General features: G+C 50.9%; 1 protein-coding gene and 1 long non-coding RNA gene across 2 annotated transcripts; one reads left to right on the top strand and one right to left on the bottom strand.

The window, feature by feature from the left end:
• Window positions 1-3,164, top strand: LOC146402668 (uncharacterized). Its single transcript, XR_014807459.1, has 2 exons — window positions 1-138; window positions 1,934-3,164. It is a non-coding gene; the product is annotated as an uncharacterized LOC146402668 (long non-coding RNA).
• On the bottom strand, window positions 1,798-22,078 carry TFAP2E (transcription factor AP-2 epsilon). Its single transcript, XM_021095919.2, has 7 exons — window positions 21,752-22,078; window positions 20,964-21,449; window positions 20,351-20,402; window positions 7,096-7,318; window positions 5,592-5,710; window positions 4,925-5,066; window positions 1,798-2,964 (listed from the first exon to the last, which is right to left on the bottom strand). Exons 1-7 carry the CDS (start codon window positions 21,776-21,778, stop codon window positions 2,682-2,684), a joined length of 1,332 nt encoding a protein of 443 aa, XP_020951578.2. The 5' UTR covers window positions 21,779-22,078; the 3' UTR covers window positions 1,798-2,681.
• Between the last annotated feature and the right edge of the window lie 1,059 nt (window positions 22,079-23,137).

Raw genomic sequence — 23,137 nt, 5'->3', positions numbered from 1 at the left:
GGAGACTTCTTGGGGACAGAAATCACATCTTTGGACCTTTCATCTGAGAGAGGACTCCTAGACCTTTCATTTCTGCAAAGCACTTGCTGCTGGCACATCTACAGAGAACTGGAGAAAGAGAATTCCAGGCAAAGAATGGTAAGTGCAATGGCCCTGAGGCATAAAAGTGGTCGTTTGAGGATTAGAAACCAGGCGTTCCCATTGTGGCTCAGCAGGTTAAGAACCTGACTAGTATTCATGAAATTATGGGTTCGATACCTGGCTTCACTCAGTGGGTTGGGGATCTGGTGTTTCCATGAGCTGTGATGTAGGTCGCAGATGCAGCTTGGATCCTGTGTGGCTGTGGCTGTGGCATAGGCTGGCAGCTGTAGCTCTGATTTGACCCCTAGTGTGGGAACTTCCATATGCTGTGGGTGCAGCATTGAAAAAAAAGAAAGGAAATCAATGTAGCTAGAACAAATTGAGCAATGAAGGGAGTAGTTTAAGATGTAGTTGAAGAAATAGGCAAAGCCTAGATCATTGCAAGGCCTTAGTATGAAAGTGTGCCAGTGAAAACAGGGAGACCAGTTGGAAGACTGTTGCAATAGCCCTGAGGACTCAAGTGGTAGCAGAGCAGATAGAAGAGGATGGACTTTCTCATGGATTAGCTGTAGGGAAAGAATCTAATATGACACCCTAGTTTCTGGCTTAAGCAACTGAGTGTAGAGAGTGGTGACATTTATTGAGGTCAGGAAAGTGGCCTGGTCAAGATTTGAATACGACTCAAGTACTCTACTTTGGATGTAAGTAGAAGTGTTTCAGAAAAGAACAGTGGGGAGTTCTCGTCGTGGTGAAGCGGAAACGAAGACGACTAGGAACCATGAGGTTTGGGTTTGATCCCTGGCATCGTTCAGTGGGTTAAGGATCCGGCATTGCTGTGAGCTGTGGTGTAGGTCACAGATGCGGCTCGGACCTGGCGTTGCTGTGGCTCTGGCGCAGGCCGGCAGCTATAGCTCCGGAAAGAAAAGAGCAAGTGGTCAGCCATGTCAAATGCTGTGAGGTCCAGAAAATGGGCCTTTGGATTTGACATTGTGGCTATTGATAACCTTGCTGCGTGGATTTCCATTGGCTGGTAGGGATAGAAGCCACATTTAAAGTGGGTTGAAAGGAGTTCCTGACACGGCTCAGATCCCGAGGGGCTGTAGCTGTGGTGTAGGCAGGCAGCTACATCTGATTCGACAGGAGTGAATTGGCAATGAGGAAATGAAGGTAAGAGCAATCTTTCAAAAACTTAACTGCAAAAGAAGTAGATGGGGAAAGGATTTACGTTTTGTAAGGTAAGAGATCCTAGAACATGTATCCTTTGGGGAATAGTCAAGTAGATAATTCCGCAGAGGGAGAGACTGTGCAGGAAAGAAAAACAGCCCAAAGAATGAAATCCTCAAGAAGACAAAATAGCTGGATTTGAATGGTTCCAACATACACCCAGAGTCATCAGCATTCACACATAGAGATCTGCCACCAGTGGCCATGGTAACACATCACATAAAGCCAATAGCCAGATTGACACATTGACACACAGGCCCAGTAAGTCACAATAATATACATACAGCTCCCACCCACCAGGATTCACTTCACACACACATAACTAATAGGCACACTGACAAGCCAGATAGACCCACCCCCTCACACAGAGATGCCCACAGCCCCTTCTAAGGGTTTCCCCCTAGAGGCACAGTCCTTCAACCCCTCCTAAATCCTGTGGTCTTGCCCTCTTGGGAAGCAAATCCAGGACTGAAGGACAGGGAAGGCTTCATATCCAATGAAAAGTTTTTATTAAGATAATGAAAACAATCTGGGAGTTGGGGAGGTATACTGACTGCAGGGCAGGAGAAACGACACATACAAAATCCCAAACAACCTCAATGTCCCTGACATCTTTCTTCCCTCCCAGCCCACCCACAGCCCTCTGAGAGCAAAGACAACCTCTCCATCCTGGTCCAGCTGGACATCTTGGTACATGAGCAGAAGACAATGAAACAGGAGTCCTCAATGGGATAAATAAGTTGCACTGGACATTTAAAAACTTTAATTACGACATAAATAAATAGGACAGACAGCAACAAGACTGAAGTGCAGCCTGGATTCAAGTTATGCAATTTGTGCTTTATCTTCTCTGTTCCTCAAGGGTCTCTCCTGCCTACTTCTTTCCAAGGGTTGGAGGGGTCCAAAAAGCCCACCGGGGCCTCCTGCCAGCATCCCTTTTCTGGGGGTAGGAGAGTCTGGAATGAGGGGGTACCAATGCCTCAGTAGCACCTCTAGTTTGTTAGTTTCCCTCTGCTGGCTTAAAGCAGCAAGGCCTTGGCCCCTAGGAGAACCCATTGCTGCCCAGGCACCCTAATGGGCAGCACTGGCCCCAAGAATCAGGCTTTTCCATGCCAATTTCCTGTCCAAGCCCTTCGCAGCAGTCAAGGGTCAGAAAGTGGCACATGTGAGACAGCCACCTGGGCCCTTAGCAACAGACCACCCAGACACCACCTCCCATTACTTCATCCCACACCCCTAATTCGGGGGTTTCTAGAGGAATGTTCTCTTTCTGGCTTGATTCCAACCCCCCCTTTTAATCCTTTCAGGCCACCCCCAGGAACAAAGACCTCATTTCAGGCCTTGGGAGCCCCTTAGGGATGAGGTAGGGAGAGCAACTATTTCCGGTGTTTGGCATCCTTCTCCGAAGCCTTGGTGTCACCATGCCCACTGCCCGTGCTGCTTAGAAACATCTTGTCCAGCCCCTTGAGTGACTCCAGCAAGTAGTTCTGGAAGGCAGTGAGGGCAGCACAGATGGCAGGCCCCCCGAAGCCATGGGTGATGAGGCTGAAATGTGTCAGGCAGCTCTGCATTCCAGGCTCCAGGATGAGTGCTGGGCGGCTATTGCCCAGCGGTGAACGGTCCTGTGCCATCAAGTCTGCAAACTCCTTGCAGATCTGCCTGGTGGGGGAAGGAAAGTCAGAGGACAAATGTCTGCATCCAAGGAAGGACCCACCACATGCTGGGCACTTTATATATACATATGATTGCTGACCCAGTAGTCTGCAAATGATGATCATACCCATGTTACAGAAAAGTGAGGCTCAGAGATGTTAACTGATTTGCCCAATATCACACAGCTAATAAACAGCACATGCCAATACCCTACAATCTCTTTTTCTGTGGATGTCCTGCCCACATTCAAAGTCCAGCTCAATTCCTACCTTATTCAGGAGTCTCCTTGATTCTCTTTCCTACTTCTACCTCCACCCAAAATACCCAATGCTTTAAGAGTTTTGTCTATGAAATTATCAGGGAACAATCTAGAATCTGCCTTAAATAACAGAAATAAGGAATTCATGTCATGGCGCAGCGGAAACAAATCCGATTAGGAACCATGAGGTTATGGATCTGATCCCTGGCCTTGCTCAGTGGGTTAAGGATCTGGTGTTGCCACGAGCTGTGGTGTAGTTCGCAGACACAGCTCAGATCCCACGTGGCTATGGCTGCAGCTCTGATTCAACCCCTAGCCTGGGATCCTCCATATGCTACAGGTGTGGCCTTAAAAAGCAAAACAACAACAACAAAAAAAACACCAAACTGAAGTAATAGCAGTGAACATGATTTGAGGCCTAGATGCTGTACCAAGCACACTATATGTATTCTCACAACAAATCGACACTGTTATTATTACCCCCATCATATGGAAGAGGAAATTGGTTGGTTTCAGACAGGTGAGATGACCCGCCCAAGTGACTAGGCTGGGGTTTGAATCCAGCTCTTGTCTGCAGCCTTTGTTCCCTTCTCTGTGCATGCTGCATGTGGGCCAGACAGGACAGTCGCCCATGTCTCACCTTTACATCACCATGGACACCCGTCAGCATCTTAGACATGACTGGGACCCAGGAAATGCTTGATGAATTAGCTGATTAATGAGTGAGGTGAGCCCTGCCCTAGATATGTTTCTCCAGCTGCAATGCAAGCAACCTCAAAGGTCCCATGAGCCTATGATTCCACTTCTGCCTAGAGGACTTAATTGTGATTTGAAGGACTGCGTTAGGTGAGGGGACTGGATGGTGTCCTAAGCAGCAGAGCAAGCCCGAGGGCAGGAGAGAGCAAGTAGGTCAATTGGAGTGGTTGGGGTTTGTGCAGAGCAGGTTGTGGGGCCCTCAAAGGAGCCTAGACTTTACAGGTTGGTGATTTTCAAAACCTTTCTCTTGCAATGGGACCCTTTCTAAAAACTAAATCTTAATGGAATACCAGTTCATTAAACAGGCCTCGAGGCATCTCCACAGAACTTAGTTTGAAAATCAATGAAGTAGCAATGGGAGCCATGGAAGGCTCTTGGATAGGGGAGCAGTGCATGTGCAAGGAGGCTGAGGGAACAGAGGGGCACTGGGGTGAGGGTCCACGAGTAAGACTGGGAGACTGGAGTTGAGGTGGCAGCATGTGAGTGGTGGTGAGGGAGGCATCGATGAGATTTGCAGAGGGCTCAGGTATAAAGGACAAAGGAGAGTCAAGCCAGGGGCCCAGGTGGGTGTTGGTGTCCTGATGGAGGTCACTAGAGTAGAGGGGCTGACTGGCAAGGCTCAGGCAAGGGAGCAGGGCCAGGGAATCTCAGATCCAGGATGGACCTGGGGCTGGTGGTGCCATGGGGCAGTGTATGGGGGCGTGGTACCTATGTAAGCCTGTCTGTGACACTGTTTTTGCTGATTTCTGGAACCCAGAGATGCTCACGTATCCATGTGTGCCTCTGCTGTGCCAGGTGTGCCCATGGGTAGTGCCACATGTACCATGTATACATCGCATGTACAGAAGTGATATCCATTGTGCCCATGCTTGGTGTCTGTGTCTGTGCCCTGCACCAACATGTGCCTGTACTCAGCACCCATGACAGCGTGTGCATGGCGCCCTCACTCACTTGGCAGCCAGCAGCATGCTCTTGCGGCTGTGCAGTTCCCCAGGGTCAGCATGCTGTCGGCACAGGTACTCGGCAGCTGCCTTGGCTGGGAACTCGGTCTCACAGACATAGCCGAAGTCTCGGGCCAGGTGCACGGCCTCTCCTGGGGAGGGGAGGCAGAGATGAGCCATCACTATAGCCAGGTGTATCTTTGAGCTTGGAGCATGGCCTTGAACCTTGAGCTCCTGGCAAGGCCATCCTGCTTCTTCAGATACTTTCTCCTCATTCCCCTCTCAGCTCTAGTCCCAACCCCACTGCTCTCCCTTGGGACCACCTGGGATGGGCTCAGCTCAGGGATGGGAGCTGAGCCTACAGTGTATCCCAGAGCCTGAACCCAAGGTGACCCGGCCCAGAGTCACTAACCTCCAGGTAAGGGACTTTGATCCCCTCATCTCTACCACATCCAAACATTGGCCACTCTCCTTGCCACACACACACACACACTCTCTATTGTACCAGCATGTGCATATGTGTGCATGCACATACTTTTAAAGATTAACACACATATCACACACACCCCTTACTTATATGTGATGCACAGAGAATACACATGACTAAACACACCATCTTGCACTGGAGACAGTCACACACAGTCACACTAGATGACACATGTCCCATTAGATCTCACCCTCTACCAGCGAGGTCAGCAGTGTCACATTGGCAGCCTTGCGACGGCCAGCTGGCAGGTTGAGCCCAATCTTCTCCAGCCGTTCCCGCAGACACCGGCCCCCGTTCTTGGACTTGGCCCTTGACGTGCACACAGAGAGACAGATACACACATGAAGACGAATAGAAGCATGTAGGCTAAGTGACCCCCAGCAGAGCCTTGCTGCCCCCACTAACCCTGCTGAGGCTTGGGTCTGGCCCTGGGGACACTCTTGGGCCTCTATTAACCTGATCCCAATCTCTTTCTAATCTCACTGGTTTTGCAGCCAAGATGGGAATGGAAGGTGTAGCGAGCGCCCAGCTCCAGGAACCCCTCATTTCTCCCTAATCCTCTCAATAGCAGGGACAGCCCAAGGTGGAGCAGGATAGACCAGCATCTTATGGTCCTTCTCCCCACCATAGCACACCAACACAGCTACGCAGGGACAAGCAGACCCAGAGACACCGGGGAAACACCGAGAAACACATGGGGAGACACAGTTAGACACACAGCTGCCCAGGGGCACACAGACACACACATACAGATGAACACACACAGATGGCCAAGAGTAGACATACACCCACACCAATAGAGGCAGACACAGACACCCAGAGACAGAGGCAGAGACACATGTTCATGCAAGTCAGGATCCCAGGGACATTTGTACAGACACTTACAGACTCAGACAAGCCCCCTCCGGGATGCTCAAAGAGACCAAGAATAAGGAGATATTCCCACACCTGCACAAATGCAGCTCCACACAAAGGTACATTTGTGCAAATATACATGTGTCTAGCTGCAGGTACACATGCAGTCTCTCTCTCTCTCTCTCACACACACACACACACAGAGTGGGACACACTCTAACACATCCCACTAAAAATAACACAAGAAACTCACACTCATGAAAACATATATTGCTGGTCACCACTTCCTACCCCCCCAACTCATGCACGCACACACGTGCACGCAAGCACACAAACACTACAAAATACATCAAAACTCATAGCCCTGAAGCAAAAAATACCTTACCCAAGCACAAGGACGTGCACAGAGAGACAGACACAACCATGAAGACAAACTGTGGACCTCATGCTCCCCACCCTAAAACACACACACACACCAGAGAGGCCTATACTGGCACAGGGTCCTGGGAATACCTTTCCTATGGAAGATGGCACTCTCCCTTCCCCAGACCCAACCTTGTCCATCATGCCCAATGTGGCTGAGGCCTCCATCCCTTCCCTGTACCCAGGCTCCTCACCATCCCCCGCCCCCAAGCCCACAGACCAGTGGGAGCTGCTGGGGACCTAGGCCTGTGCCCAGAGCATGCACCCCAGAGAGACTGAGGTAGAGAAGACCCTGTCATCTGGACAGCTGTGACCTGGGATGGGGCTGGCCCCTCTCTGATCCCCTGGGAAAGTCTGAAATGTCCACAGATTTTAGCCCTGGCACTGTGCAGGGAGTTGTGGGCTGACCTTCCTACCTGCGAAGGACGCCACCCAGGAGGGAGGCATTGAGGCATTCGGGAGGTGAGAGTCGCCGCTGGACCTCCCCCACTGTAACCTTGTACTTGGACGTCGAGCTGAGCAGAGAGAGCCGGCCTGGCACGGAGCAGAAGACCTCACTTGGGTTCGTGATGCCACCAACCAAGCTGTCTTTGGCCAATGAGAGAGCTGAAAGGCTGCTGGCTTTGGAGGGGATGGGGACTGTGGAGCAGAAGTGAGAGCAAGGGAGAGAGAGACAACACTGAGCCAGGGACCACAGGACAGGGGCACTAGCCAGTTGCAGCATGATCATGTCGAAGAAGCACTGAGCTACCATGCTGCACACACATGGCCGCATCTGCTGTCCTGGCACTTTTCAGAAGGAAGTTCTACTCTCCCTGCTCTGCAAGGGAAGAGACTAAGGCACAATGAAGTTAACGGGATCCACTCAAGCTCACTCAGGTAATGGGTGGTAGAAATTAAACCCGAAGTCCTCCGGCTCTTGAACTGCCATTTCCTCCACTGAATCAGGCTGGTTCCCTTGTCAAAACTCAAACAGCTTCAGCAGCCTTGGAGTTTGGGCATGTGCAATCAGAGAGGGAGTTGGAAATAAGGCAATAGAGTCTGAGCTGGAGGCAAGACTCCTGGGTCCTGAAGCAGGGCCCATCCAGATCCGTGCAAACACAAGGAGTCACCAGTCCTCACACCTCAGCTCACTTGTGACCCCAGATCAGTGAAGGGCCTGTAGACTTTGGATTCCCACACAGGGAGGGTGAGGCTCCATTAGGCCTCCAGCCCTGGCCCCCTTCCTGCCAAGTCACTCTGGGATGCTCAAGGAGACCAGGAATAAAGATACACCCTACAGCCCTCTCCCCCAAATGCTCTCGAATTATCTACCAATATCTATGAGGGGTGGGAAAGGGAATCTGAGAAGTTTATTTTTTAACACCCATTCGGACACACTTGGGTCTAAAAGAACGGTCTTCCTGCAGTCTACCCTCCATCCTCCTACTAAGCCTCAAGGGGAAGGGAATAACTGAGGCACTTACTTCCCCTTGGGCTTCTCTTTTTTCAAGGAAGTAAGAGCATCAGTAGAGAAGGGAAGGTCTTGTGTGTATTAGGGGAGGGGGGTGCACATGGGGCGCTGAGGCCAGGAGTCACTGAGCATTCACTATACTATGTGCTTCCACAGATAACCTCACTGAATCCTCAGAACAACCCACCAGGGGGCTACATTATTCCCATTTTACAGGTGAGGAGACTGCAGCCCAGAGAGGTGAAGTAATCTGCCTGAGATCATGCAGCTGGTAGGCTTAGTGCCAATTGCAAGCCCTGGACTGTGATCTCTAAAGGCAGCACTCAGCCCTCTAGTCACCTGGCAAATACTTGCTGAGCACCTGTGTGCTTGGAACTGTGCTCAGCCTCAGGAATGCAGAAGTAAGCAAAGCTGGCCCAGTCCCTGGCCTAGCAGAGCCCCTCCAGCTTTTCCCTCTCTGGATCCACATTCAAACCCTCCACCCCTCCAGAAGCCTCAGTGAGGCTCCCCTCCTCACTGCCCTCTCCCACCACATCCCATCCGTCACCATGTGCTAGGGCTTTCATTTCTCCACATGCCCTGCATGCAGCCACTTCTCTGCCTGTACAGGGACGCTCACTTCCCACATGAATTTCTGCACCCCTCTGCTCCAGAGGGATCTTTCTGGAACACACATCATTCCTCAGCTGAGACCCCGACAGTGCCTGGTCTGTTCCGTGAGAATCAAATTCCAGGTCCATAGCTGAGCAAATGATGCTATTGATCCTTCATTGAGTGCCAACGGCATACCAAGTGCTTCACATTGTCAGCTCTGTGGAGAAGATGCTATTATCTATCCTCGTTTCAAGATAAAGAAACTAAAAGTTCAAAGAGGTTAAGATGGCACAGCATTAAGGAGCAGAAATGGGTCTTGAACTCTGAGGATGGACTTTAAAGTTCACATCCTTAACTGCCATAATGCCCTCCTTCAGCCTCTTTTGTGGTCCAGACCCTGCCTACTCCTCTTGCCTGGTCCACCATCTGCCCTTTAGGCTCTCGGCCCACACTGACCAATACGAATATACTGTAAGCCACAGGTATAAGTTAAAATTTTCTAGGAGTTCCCGTCGTGGCACAGTGGTTAACGAATCCGACTAGGAACCATGAGGTTGCAGGTTTGATCCCTGGCCTTGCTCAGTGGGTTAAGGATCCGGCATTGCCATGAGCTGTGGTGTAGGTCGAAGATGCGACTCAGATCCCGAGTGGCTGTGGCTCTGGGGTAGGCCAGCGGCTACAGCTCCAAGTGGACCTCTAGCCTGGGAACCTCCATATGTCGCAGGTGCAACTCTAGAAAATACAAAAAAAAAAAAGCTAAAATTTTCTAGTAGCCCTGTTTTTAAAAAGAAGCAACTGGTAAGACCAATTTTAATATATTTTACTTACCCCAATATATAAAACTATTATCACTGAAACATATAGTTAGTTAATGGTTAAAATTTGTATTTTATTTTATGGCTACACTCATGTCATATGGATGTTCCCGGGCCAAGGATTGAATCCAAGCTGCAGCTGCATAAATGCTAGGTCCTTTTAACCCACTGCACCAGGCCAGGGATCAAACCCACGCCTCCACAGCAAACGGAGCTGCTGCAAGCAGATTCTCAACTCATTGCGCTTACAGCAGGAACTCCTATAATCAATTTGTTTTTCTTTTTTCTTTCTTTCTTTTTTTGGCCGCCGCACAGCATATGGAGTTCCCAGGCCAGGGATCACATCCGAGCCACAGTCGCAACCTAAGCCACAGCTGCAGCAATGCCAGATCCTTAACCCACCGTACCAGGGATCCAGCCCACCTCCCAGTGCTCCCAAGACACTGCCAACCTCCTTTCGCCACAGCGGGAGCTTCTAAAATCAGTATTTTAAAAATCAGACTTCTCTTGTGACACGGTGGGTTAAGGATCTGGCATTGTCACTGTAACGGCTCAGGTCACTGGGAACTTTCACATGCCACAGGTGCGGCCAAAAAAAAAATTTTTTTTTTTAATTATTAAGTCATCTTACGTTGTTTTCTTGTACTTGGTCTTCGAAGTTCAATGCATGTTTTACACTTACAGCCCATTTTAATTTGGACTAGCAATATTTCAAATACACACGTGGCCAATGGCTGCCACAGTGGACAGCACGGATCTAGACTTCGAAGGGGAGAGCACAGCAGGTAACATGAGTGACTGAGACGTGGGGATCTGCTACTTGGTCGAGTGTTACCGTGCAGGACACAACAGCATTGACAGAACTCTCGGTTTGTTTGGTTTTTGTTGTTGTTGTTTACTGGCTGTGCCCAAGGCATGTGAAATTTCCTGGGCCAGGGAACAAACTCACACCACAGCAGCAACGCAAGCCACTGTAGTGACAACGCCAGATCTTTAACCTGCTGCCCCACGAGGGAACGCCTGTTAATTGTTATTATTGTTGGTGTTTGCTGGTGAGACTAGGATTCGAGATTTCCAGGTGAAATCTCTGGATTTCTAAAACATTAGCAACTGATTAAAAAATGTAGGTGTTCCCATCGTGGCACAATGGAAACGAATCCAGCTAGGCACCACGAGGTTGTGGGTTCGATCCTTGGCTTCCATCAGTGGGTTAAGGATCCAGCATTGCCTTGAGCTGTGGTGTGGGTCGAAGATGTGGCTCGGATCCAGTATTGCCATGGCTGTGGCGTAGGCCGGCAGCTGTAGCTCCGATTAGACCCCTAGCCTGGAATCTCCATATGCCATAGGTACGGCACTAAAAAGCAAAACAAAAAAAAAAAAATGGAAACCCAGGACAGAGCAAATAGAACATGTGAAGTGCCACCTGCACTGTGGGATGACGAGCTCACCAGGGTATGAGCTCTTTAAGTCCCATAGAACGGCTCACTCTTTGTCTCAGGCTCCCTTCTCCCTTTTCCTAAGCAGGGCCCTCTCCTTCCTAAGCCTTGGTCCAGGCACCACCCTCAATGCAAAACTTCCTGGGCCCTCGACTCCAGCTCCCTCTCCCCTCTGTCACTGTCTTTACCACACTGAACTCCTGTCTGCTTCCTTTTCAGTCTTTTCCACCAACTGGGAGTGCCTGCGGGCAGGGTCTTGGCATAAGTAGATGGCAGTGAATGTGGAATAAATGAATGAAGCAAGGGTTCTTGAAACCTGAAATGGGGAGTGATGGCCACAGCCCAGATTTGCCCAGGGTAGAGGTCATTAGGAGACCATCATTCCTTTTTTAGCCACTGATAATAAACTATCCTACCTCCCTGGGTTGTCCCAATTCAGGCACGAGGGAGGGGCCAAAAGGTCATGGGAATAGTGGAGAGGTGGGGGGATATGGAGAAAGTAGCAGCACACACCACACCCCAAACAAGTTCCCTGTCAACAGAGCAGGGCCAAAAGGTGAGGCAGGTGAGGTACTCACTTTGGGTGCAAAATTTGAGAAGGCACCACAAAGCAATCAGGACAAGCAGTAATCCTATGTGTGCTGGGCTACACCTGTGGCATGCAGAGGTTCCCTGGCCAGGGATCCAGCCTGCACCACAGCAGTGACAATGCCAGATCCCTAACCTGCTGAGCCACCAGGGAACTCCAAAATAAACAGTATTTTAAGGCTTTTTTTTTTTTTTTTTTTTTTTTTTTAGGACTGCACCTGTGGCATATGGAAGTTTCCAGGCGAGGGGTGGAATCAGAGTTACAGCTGTCAGCCTACCCCACAACCATAGCAATGCCAGATCACTGACCCACTGAGCAAGGTCAGAGATTGAACCTGCATCCTCATGGATACTAGTCTGATTTGTTTCCACTGTGCCATGACAGGAACTCCTTTAGTACAATATCTTTAAAAATAAAAATTAAGGAGTTCCCACTGTGATGCAGCAGGATCGGTGGCATCTCTGGAGCACTGGGATGGACGTTCAATCCCTGACCCAGCAGAGCAGATTAAGGATCCAGTGTGGCTGCAGCTGTGGCATAGGTCATAACTTTGGCTCAGGTCTGATCCCCAGCCTAGGAACTCCATGTGCTGAAGGGCCAAAAAAGAAAACAAATTAATGTAAAAATACATGATGAGGAGTTCCTGTTGTAGCACAGCGGAAACGAATCTGACTAGTTTCCATGAGAACTCGGGTTCGATCCCTGGCCTCCCTCCATGGGTGAGGGATCTGGTGTCACCGTGAGCTGTGGTGCAGGTTGCAGACGTCACTTGGATCCCGTGTTGCTGTGGCTGTGATGTAGGCTGGCAGCTGTAGCTCTGATTTGACCCCTAGCCTGGGAACTTCCATATGCCAAGGGTGCGGCCCCAAAAAGCAAAAAAAGAAAAAAAAATCCATGATGACAAAATCTCAAAAATTTAAATAGAAGCAGGCTCTGACCCTGACCTTGCATGACTCTGTCTCACTCCCTTTACCCCAATCCCGGCCTCCCCCCAGAATGACAATCAGGAATGTGCTGACCCAACAGACACACTGACATTGGACATGCAATAGCAGCCTTGCTCCTCCGACACCAATGTCTCCTAGCCCTGTGCACAGGTGCCCTCTTCACTTGTGTCGCTCTGCCTTGAGGGGACTTTTGGGGGGTGATGGAATTATTTATCTTGTTTCAGTGGTTACATGACTATATGATTACATTTGTCAAAATTCATAGAAAGGTGCATCTAAGAAGGGTGAACTGTAAATGTAAATTATATGTAAATTATACCTCAGAGTTCCCTTGTGGTGCAGCAGGTTAAGGGTCTGGTGGTGTCACTGCAGCTTGGGGTGCTGCTATGGCATGGGTTCAATCCCTAGCCCAGGGACTTCCATATGCTCTGGGTACAACCAGAAAGTAAAGAACAAGAAAAAGAAATTATATTGCAATCTTGACCTAAAAAAATAAAACTATGAATTAATAAATTAACAAGAAAGGCAAAGTGACTATCCTCTCTCCCATGACTCCTAGTCAGAGGGACAGAAAACCCTTCTCTCCTTCAGCAGCCTCCTCCATCCCCAACTTTCATTAAAATCTGAGGATCAGAGTACCCACTGTGGTGCAGTGGCTTAAGGATCCTGCATTGCCACAGCCGTGGCATAGGTTGCCAGGTGTGGCTCAAGTTTCACAGGAATGTGACAATGCAAGTGCTTTTGCTCCTGCTCATATATATCTATATTTGTCCTTTTTACAGCTGCATCTGCAGCATATGGAAGTCCCCAGGCTAGAGGTCAAATTGGAGCTGCAACTGCCGATCTACACCACAGCCACTGCAACACCTGATCTGAGCTGCATCTGTGACCTACGCAGCAGCTTATGGCAACGCTGGATCCTTAACCCACTGAGCAAGGCCAGGGATCTAATCTGAATCCTCGCAGAGACAACATGGGTCCTTAACCCACTGAGCCACAACGGGAACTCCATGTTGACATATTTAAACACAGAGTATGTGCTGGATGTATGCAAACATAGATGCAGCTAATGCAGGTGCATGACAGACATGTGTTTGTGTATATGAATTATAGATTTTGTTACTTCCCTCACATGCCAATCCTCTTTTCCTTAGAACTTCTTCCTTCAAAAATGACAGAGGGTTAGACGTCAAGGTTAGGGAAGCAGCTGACCTGGGGAAGGAGCAGTCATGGAGGTGGGAATTAGCTAGCCCAGACTGCAAAGCAGGAACACTGGTGTTTGTCTCCCATACCACAGTGAGTCTGGAGGCTGAAGCGATCTATTCATGGTGTCCCCCTGGTCATGCATGCAAAAGCCGTCCACATGTACACACTCCTACAGACATAAGAGCTCCTACTTATTCAACCTATCAGACAAGACTCTCACATACTCACAAGTCTACACGCCTGTTCACAGTGGTGAATGGTCTGATCACTGAATCTGGGGAGTGTGCAATAAAGTCCCTGGAAAGCGGGTTAAAATTGCAATTCTTTCTAGAAGAAAATACAGGAGAAAAATCTTCATAATCTTGGGTTGGGCCGAGTTCTGAGATACAACACAAAAAGCATGGTCCAAAAAAGAAAATGATTGGAGTTCCCGTCATGGCTCAGTGGAAACGAATCCAACTAGGAACCAAGAGGTTTCAGGGTTCGATCCCTGGCCTCACTCGGTGGGTTAAGGATCCGGCGTTGCCATGAGCTGTGGTGTAGGCCAACAGCTACAGCTCCGATTAGATCCCTAGCGTGGGAACCTCCATGTGCCAAGGGTGCGGCCCTAAAAAGACAAAAAAAAAGAAAAAGAAAAAAGAAAATGATAAATGACTTCATCAAAATCAAAAACTTTGGCATTCCCGTTGTGGCTCAGCAGAAATGAACCCGTATCCACAAGGATGTGGGTTTGATCCCTGGCCTCGATCGGTGGGTTAAGGATCTGGTGTTGCTATAGCTGTGGTGTAGGCCGGCAGCAGCTCCAATATAACCCCTAGCCCAGGACCTTCCATATGCCGTGGGTACAGCCCAAAAAAGAAAAAAAAAAAAAGACACTATTAAGAAAATTAAAAGACAGGAGTGTCTTTTGGCTCATTGGTGGCTCATTGGATTAGGGATCTGGCATTGTCAACTGCTGTGGCTCTAGTTACTGCTGTGGCATAGGTTCAATCACTGGTCGGGGAACTTTTGTATGCTGTGGGCGCAGCCTAAAAAAAAAAGGAAAAGAAAAGAAAAGAAGTGAAAAGAGAAACCATGGACTTGAAGAAAATATTTGCAAATCCTATGTCTTATTAGGGATGTGTATCCAGAGTATACAAAGAATTCTTATAATTCAACAGTAAGATAAACAACCCAATCAGAAAACAATCAAAATATGTGAATAGGCATTTCACTAAAAATGATATATGAATGGTCAGTAAGCACATGCAGAAGTGCTCAACATCATTAGTCATTAGGAAATTGCATATTAAAACTATACTGAGATTTAAAAATTAAAAACAAACAAAAGTTTACTGAGATACCACCAGGATGGCTGTAATAAAACAGACATATCAAATGCAGATGAGGATGGGGAGAAATCGGAACCCTCACACCTTGCTGGTGGAAATATAAAATACTACAGCCACTTTAGAAAACAGCTTGGGAGTTTCTTTAAAATATTAAACACAAGCTTCGCATAAAATCCAGCAATTCCAGTCCTAGGAACTCAAGAGCAATGAAAACATATGTCCACACAAAGACATGTGTGTGAATGGTCATAGCAGCATTATTCATCGTAGCCAAAAAGTGGAAACAACCCAGTGTCCATCAACTGACGAATGAATAAACAAAATGTGTTACAACTATACCATGGAGTACTACTAAGCAATAACAAAGGAATGAACTGCTGATACAGACTACAACAAACATAAATCTCAAAAATATTATAAGTAAAAGAAGCTATATGCAAAGGTCAATATATTTATATGTTCTATTTATTATTATTATTATTAGTCTTTTTGCCTTTTCTAGGGCCACTCCCGTGGCATATGGAAGTTCCCAGGCTAGGGGTCTAATCGGAGCCATAGCCGCTGGCCTACACCACAACCACAGCAACATGGGATCCGAGTCGCGTCTGTGACCTACACCACAGTTCACGGCAACACCGGATCCTTAACCCACTGAGTGAGGCCAGGGGTTCACAACCTCATGGTTCCTAGTCAGATTCGTTAACCACTGCGCCACGACGGGAACTCCTGTATGTTTTATTTATGTAACATGTCCAATATGTGCAAACTTAGTAGATAAGAGACTGTCTAAGGCTTGGAGTAGGAATTAACTACAATGGGAATGAAGAAATTTTGGAGGGTGATGGAAAGGTCTTAAAACAGACCATGGTAATTGTTACACAACTCTATAAATTTACTAAAAATCATTGAATTGTACCCTTCCAATGAATGAATTTCAGGTCTGTAAATTTTACTTCTATCAATCAGTTCAAGAAATGAAGTTCCAGGGCCACACTTTCAGGGATTCTCATTTAATAGATGTGAGATCCAGACCAGGAAATCTGTATTTGTTAACGGGCACCCCCAGGGGATTTGATGCCTAAGGTTCCTTTAGCCACACTTAGGGCCCAGAGCCTGGGGAAAGGACAACAGGAGGAAGGCAGACAGGAGGGATCAAGACCCTCCTCCCAGCCTACTAGGGTCTCTTCATCACCCCCAGCGGGACCAGCTAGTTTTGTTCTCACCAACTGCTAGAGGGGTTCTTTTACCTTTTTTTTTTTAATTGAGGTATAGTTGATGTACAATATTATATAAGTTTCAGGTGTACAACATAATGAGTCACAATGTTTAAAGGTTATGTTTCATTTATAGTTATAAAATATTGGCTCTGTTCCCCGTGTTGCACAATATATTCTTGCAGCTTATTTATTTTATGCACAGTAGTTTGTACTTCTTAATCCCCTACCCTTATCTTGCCCCTCTCCCTTTCCTCTCCCTCGAGGGTTTCCTTTAAATATAACTCCTACCCTTCACCGCCCTGCTCTGTATTGCCCCCAGGGACAATCCACAGTCTATCTGCATAAGCACTGGTTTTTTAGTCTCATTCTGGGGTCAAAGGTAGCCTGGGAGGCAAGTGAGGCAGGGGTGGAGACGTGCAGAGTCAGATTCTGTTTTTACACAAAATTTGGACATTTTGTTTATTGAGGATTTTTTGCATTATTTTTTTTAAAAAACACTGCAGTAAGATATATTGTTCATCTTGATTGCTGAGTTTTTAGGGACCCTCCTAAGCTTTGCCTCAGGCGAGTTCCTCACTTACCTCACCTCAGTCCTAGCCCTGCTTGTAGATTCACTTGGAAGCCCAGAACCTCCCCATCTCCCTTGTCCTTTCCCAGAGCCAGGCATTTGCGGAGGAAAGGGTAACAATTTACATCAGCCTGGAGGTGCCTTGAAATTGGACAACAGAGCCTAGCAGAGAGCCATTCCCCACCCCAATTAGGCAACCACCCACTCTCCTTGGAGAGACCGAGGGATACTGCAATTCCCATCCCCAAACTACTCCCCTCCAGCTGTGACTATATAACCTGAAAGCCACAGAGGTGATTAACCTTTTAAATACCTGCCTGGCTTTCCAAAGCATGCTGTGCCTAGTGGGGTGAAAGTAGCTCGGCCCTTTGGATAACCCCTCTTCAAGTGCACTCTAACTTTAAAACCCATCACTCATTCATTCAACAACCCCCCGAACACCTCCTGAGCCCTGTGCTAAAGTCTCTCCTTACCAAAGCCTTCCAACCTCAGTCACCCACCGCTCCTCTTCTGAGCTCCCACCGCCACTGTACAGACCCCTGCTCACTGCCTTTCTCGGCTGGAAAATATTCCTGTCCATGTCTGTCTCTCTGACCAGTCCCACCTGCTTTCTGTGCCCCTAGGATAGGTCGCAAAACTGAAAGCGATAAATGTGGATAAAAATAGAGGGCTTTCCCCTCCCCCACTTCCCTTAATGTCAGCCTCAGCCCCATCTGCCATCCCGGTCCTATGCTGTCCTGGCTGCAAGGGCCTGCCCACCTGCAAGTGCGTGATGAGGCAGGGACTTCGCCTCCCCTCCCTCGCCTGGAGTAGTGAAGATTTTACAACTTCCCCTGACGCCAGGCCTCCCAGCGATAGGAAGGCTGCTTCTGGAATAGAGCTGGGCTGCCTCGGTTTCATCCAGGACTCGAACGGCGGTGACACAGCTGCCCCTCCCGCCAGATCCGGGAGGAGCTGGAGGAATTCTTTGCTTCAGCTAGCCAAGAACGACTTTCTATAATTCCAGGGCCCAGCTCAGAGTGGGGTGGTCCCCAACCGCCCCTGGCAGGTGCCAGAGGACTTTACGACACAACGGGGGCTCCCGAGGCATTCGTAAAGGCCCGGGGGCGAAGAAGGATGCTAATCAACTGCGCCCAAGTGGCTGGCAGCGTGGCCGGAGTCCCGCAGTGACTGCGGACGGCCCAAGCGAAAATTACCGGTGCGCGGGGTGTGGAGGTTCCAGGGCGCAGGGCTCCAGCCCGGCCACTGGAATATAGACACAGCTGGGTCACCCGCGCATGCACTTGAGGTCTAGATTTCCAGAGATCAGCTCTGTCTCGGCGTTTGCAAAGCCAGAGAGCACCGAACTCTCTCTTCTCCCCAAAGGCTCGCGGCCCGAGCCGAAGGTCAAGCTCCTGTATTGGGAACCCCGCGCTTCCTTCTGCTGGGGCTCTCATCCTTTCCCCTTTGGTGCGTCGTTCCCTACTGTGACTCGACGTCCGAGTCAAGTCGGGGCTCCCAGGGTGCAGTCCCCGGCTCAGGTCGCGGACACTCCACTGCGACCACTGACGGGCTTGACACTGTTATACCGCCGGGGTGCGCGCCCGCGGCGGTCTCGCACCTCTCCAGCGCCCAAGTCCAACCTCACCCGCCGGAGCCAGCGCGCAACTCCCGGACGGTCCTGGCCCCACTGACAGTGTTCTTGGAACCGCCTCTGGGGATCTGGGCGCACACCTAGGACCCGGGATTTATGAAAACTGATGTTCTTTGAGAGAAACCAACTCGAGGCAAGTTTAGTTCCTTTTCTTGGCCAGTCTCTTGTCCTGGCTCTGGCCAAGGGATTGGGGTTTAAAATACTCAGGGCCTCGGCTGATTTTTCTACCCTTTCCCAGGGCAGAAATCCTGCAGCTCCTTCCCAAAATGCAAGGTCCTGGCTATCCTCAGGGAGTCAGTGAGCCCAGGCGCCCCTAGCTCGTTGAACTCTGGGAGGAGTAGGGAACCGGGAACCCCAACCAAGGTCGAATCTCCAGGTGGTCGCAGCCCAGCGGTGGGCTCATGCCACCGTAGACCAAACGCTCTCTTTCCCTCGGCTTCAAAGAAATCCTCTAAACCCAGGCAGAGCATACCAACAATGAGCTGGCTCTGAGCACACACCTCTGCCCTGACTCCAGGCACCCTCCAGGCAGCCGGGTTCCCAGCATCCTCCCCAAACCCCCAGCTCCGGGTAATACAGCCGGGATACCTGGAGCTCCCTTCCCCCAAGTTCCAGGAGGCCTGTCACCTCATCTTCCCCACGCACACTCCAGGCCAGCCAGCTAAATCCCAGCCCCAGGTAACACAGCCTCGACACTTGGAAGTCCAGCTCCCACCCCCACCCTCACGCTCAGGTCCCTCCTCCCCCATCTGAGAACACGTGGAGGGCAAACAGAGCCCAGGCTTGAATTCACTCATTTGAAAAACAAACTCGAGCCAAATCCCATGGGAGCAGCGCCTGGCCTGCCGGGGGCAGAGCGGGCTTGTCTGTGCCTCCATATTCCTCTCTGGCATCCGCCCCAAATTTAAATCTCTGTCTCTGTCTTTCCCATCTTTCCCTATCATGTCGGAACTCGGACCAGAGGCCTAGAAATCCACTGGAGGGCAGATCTCAAACCCCTGGCTTTTACTAGGGCAGAGAGACACAAACACCCCCCAAAAACACACAAAGAGCAAACCTACGTGCTTAGAGATCTTCAGTGCCAAAGAACAAAATCTGGGACACAATAAAGACCCTGACATACACCTCCAAATGCACAGAAATTGCACCAGCAGAACAGACACGCTCACATACTCACAGCAACAGAGACACTTACCAAGATATACTAGAAAGACACCTAAGAAAGGAACATATAGACAGGTACAGGACCCCAAACTCACATAGACACGGACACCAGGGCCCTGAGCCTCCTGCACACAGCCTGATAAAATATTCACACACCACCTTCCCCAATCCTAAATGCTGAAAGAGGCTCCCGTACAGAGAAAAAATTCTCTAGAGAAACTGCAAGGCCCCTACGGCCCTGCTGTGAAGGGAGGGGCAGAAGTACCTGGCAGGCTAGGAAAGGGTAAGGCTCTGTAAAGTGGAAATCATTTAACGAAATCCATGGGACTAGCACCCCCATCACTCCCTCTTAGGAAAGAGGGAAGCGGTTTAACTCGTTTTGCAAATTAACTCCAGATCCATAAGAGTGCCCTCCCCTTGGTAGGGAGAGGCCAGGCCCCTGTACACCTTGGCTGCCAGGGCAGCCAAGTGAGTGTGGTTGGCCTCCGGAGGACCCCAGGAGTTGGATCTGGGGCTGACTTACCAACCACAGCAACTGCCCAAGCTCTAGCCATGCCTGCAGCCTCTACTGCCTCTCTACTGGGCGAGGAAGTGTGACGGGTGACCACAGAGCTCGGTAATGCACGGGAGGTACCATCACAGAAGAAATTGGCTCTGTGTGCTGGGGCCTGCACCATCTCGCCCCGTTCTGCCCTGGCAGATGCACCCCATTCCTTACCTTTCTTGATCACGGACTGGTCCAGGAGACTCATTCCCGGCTCATCCATGGCCTGGAAAATAGGACAGAGTGGTGGTAAGGGTGGTGGTAAAAGTGGTGGTAGACCTTTTCTCCTGTCGCTTCCCAAGCCCCTGGTATCCCTGCCCCCCGTACTGTCTGCTCCACCCAAAGCGCACCACCCAGCAGCAGGCGGCAGGGACTGGCCTGGTGGGATCAAGGTTCCCCTGGGCTCTGAGTTGGAGCCCTGGCTACCTCACCATGCAGTGCAGAAAGGGACTTTTGAACCTTTCTTCACTGAAGGCACAGGCTACCCCAGGAGATCAGGACTGGGCATAGATGTCCCACGTTGCCCAGCGGAGACAGACGGCCCCTGCCTATTTACTCAGAGAAGGGTGGCCACCATCCAGGCACGGCTCATGGACTCAATGCCAGGCGGCCTGAAAGGCCAGGCAGCATCTAACTCAGGACGTGGGACGCATTCTCAGAGAGTCAAGGGCAAGAAGAGGCAGGCTGGGAGACAAGTCAGGTTCCTGTATTGGTCACTCTTTGCCTCCTGCCAAGTCCCAAACCACCGCGGCCGGTCCTGGCCCATTCCGGACCCTTCGGGCCTCACCTGCATGTCCTCCAAGCTCGGCGGCGCCGCCAGTCCGGGGAGGCCGAGGGGCGCGTCGGCCAAGCCGTGCGCGCCGTCTGCCAGGCCGTGCAGGAGCCGAGGCACAGAGGCAGCGTACTCGCGGCGCGGGTCTAGGCCCAGGGCTCGGGCGGGCGGCGCCAGCAGGCCGGGCGGCTCGTCGTGGGCGCGGGCGGCGGCGCGGGGCGCAGCCCAGGCGGCCTGCGGAGGCTGCGGCTGTGCCAGGGGGGCCAGGCCGCCGTAGGGGTCTCCGGCCAGGTGTGGAAAGGCAGCGGCGGCGTCGGACGCCTGGCCGTAGGGTAGTGGCGGCTGCGGGTAGGGCGGCGGGAAGTAGGGCGGCTGGAAGTCGGCGGCGGCGGCAGCGGCGGCCGGCGTGTGGCAGAGCGGCGGCGCCGGCCCATAGGCTGCCTGGGGCAGAGACGACAGGCGGGCCCCGCCAGCTGCTGCTCCCAGCCCGTCGGGGCGCTCCTGGGGAAGGAGAGGGGCGCGTTAGGCGACCCGCCAGCAGCTGAAAGGATCCCAGGCCGAAAAGACCTTCCTCAGTTCCCGAGGGTCCATTTGCTGTTCTGTCTATCTCTGAATGACCCTTGGGCGCGGGAACCTTGGGCTGGGTACAGCGGTCTCCAGCGCGCACAGTTCTCAGCGGGCAGAGTCGCAGTGACTCCCTCCCTCCGAGATTTCGTTGGAGGAGGAGGTTCGGAATGTCCAGCACTCAGGCTCCCGGATCCCCAGCCCAGTGCCCCTGTGCCCCTCGGCCCGAGACGACTCACCATGGCGGAGTAGGTATGCACCAGCATGGGGCGGGCAGCGCGGGGCGCGAGGCGTGGCGGCGGCGGAGCCCTCGCCCGACGGCGAGCGCTGCGGGAAGAGGTGCGGGGAGCCTGAACGGCCCGCGGGGATCAGTTTACGGCGGCGGGGTGCAACCCAGCCCCGACCCCAACAGGCATGGGGTTCTCAGCAGTGGGAGCCCCCGGGCGGGTCCATGGGGGCGGGACGTGGGCCGGACGGGCGCTGATCGCACTTGAAAAAGTCGGTCAACGGGTGCCCAGCGCCCGCCCTTCTTCCTCTGAGCGCAGCCTGCTCCATGCACTCCAGTTATAGTGGCGGGGGCGCGCGGGGCCTCCGGGGGCGCGCATTAAAGAGACACGCTGGGGCCGCTTTCTACCCGGTCCCCAGAGACAGCTCAAAAGGAGGCGTGGCTTTGGTGCGACCCCCTGGGAAGGAAAGAGAGTTGAGTTGACTAGAAGGCGCTGTTCTGAGTGCCTTCTAGTCTCCCAGCTGCCTTGAAACAGAGAAGGTTTCAAGGCTGGGAAACAAGGGCTCTGGTTTGCTCTTGGCTCTATTGCATCTCTGCCTTTGAGCAAAGCACTAGTCTTCCTTGGTCTCAGCTTCCTTGTCCATGAAATGGGTATTAGTTCCTTGTCTGTAAAATGGGTATTGGTCCTTTCTGCAGCTCACTGGACTATGGATAAGGCGGGAAGTCCTGAATATGGAAGAAGTTTATGAGCTGCAGGCTCAAGCCCACTGGCTCATGTGCATATACCTATGTCAGTGCATGTGTGTGTGTGTTTGTGTGTGTGAGAGAGAGAGAGACAGAGAGAAAGAGAGTTGGAGACCATCACAGCCTCTCTGCATGTTTCTGGATCAAAGCCCCTCTAAGGGTGCCTTCTTCGTTCAGTCTTCCCTCAGCTGGAAACTCCCAACGCCAAGCCAGGCTCTCTGAGGAAGCTGAAAACACAAACTGCCTGGAGGTCAAATCTGCCCCGGACTGGATTTAGGAGTGAGTTCCACCTGAGAAGGGCTCAAGATAATTCTGCAGTCATTGAGGGTCCGGGTTGATTGAATGTGGGCCTCTCATACCCAGAGGATGTTGAGTGAATCTGTAACTGACATGGTGTGGACCATGTACCATCATCACACTAACACACAGGCTGTGTATTTATGTGTCACCATGGCAGACACCAGCTGGTTCTCAAGCATGTTTCCAGTCTATACAGTCACTCCACCTTTCTTTCTCTCAAAAGCCAAACTTCCCCTCCTGAGGAACAGGAACAAGGATTAAACAAAGGGAAATGAGAGGAATACTAAGGAGAATGGGAATTAAGAAAGCAGATGGGAGGTGTTAAAGAAAAAAAAAAAAGGCAAGAAGATGCTCA

Source organism: Sus scrofa, chromosome 6, assembly GCF_054392235.1.
Source record: "Sus scrofa isolate SSC_HxYL_T2T_F1_AM1 chromosome 6, Sscrofa_HxYL_maternal_Yorkshire_Landrace_v2.0, whole genome shotgun sequence".
NCBI classification, from domain to species: Eukaryota; Metazoa; Chordata; class Mammalia; order Artiodactyla; family Suidae; genus Sus; species Sus scrofa.
This window is presented reverse-complemented; position numbering and strand designations above follow the sequence as displayed.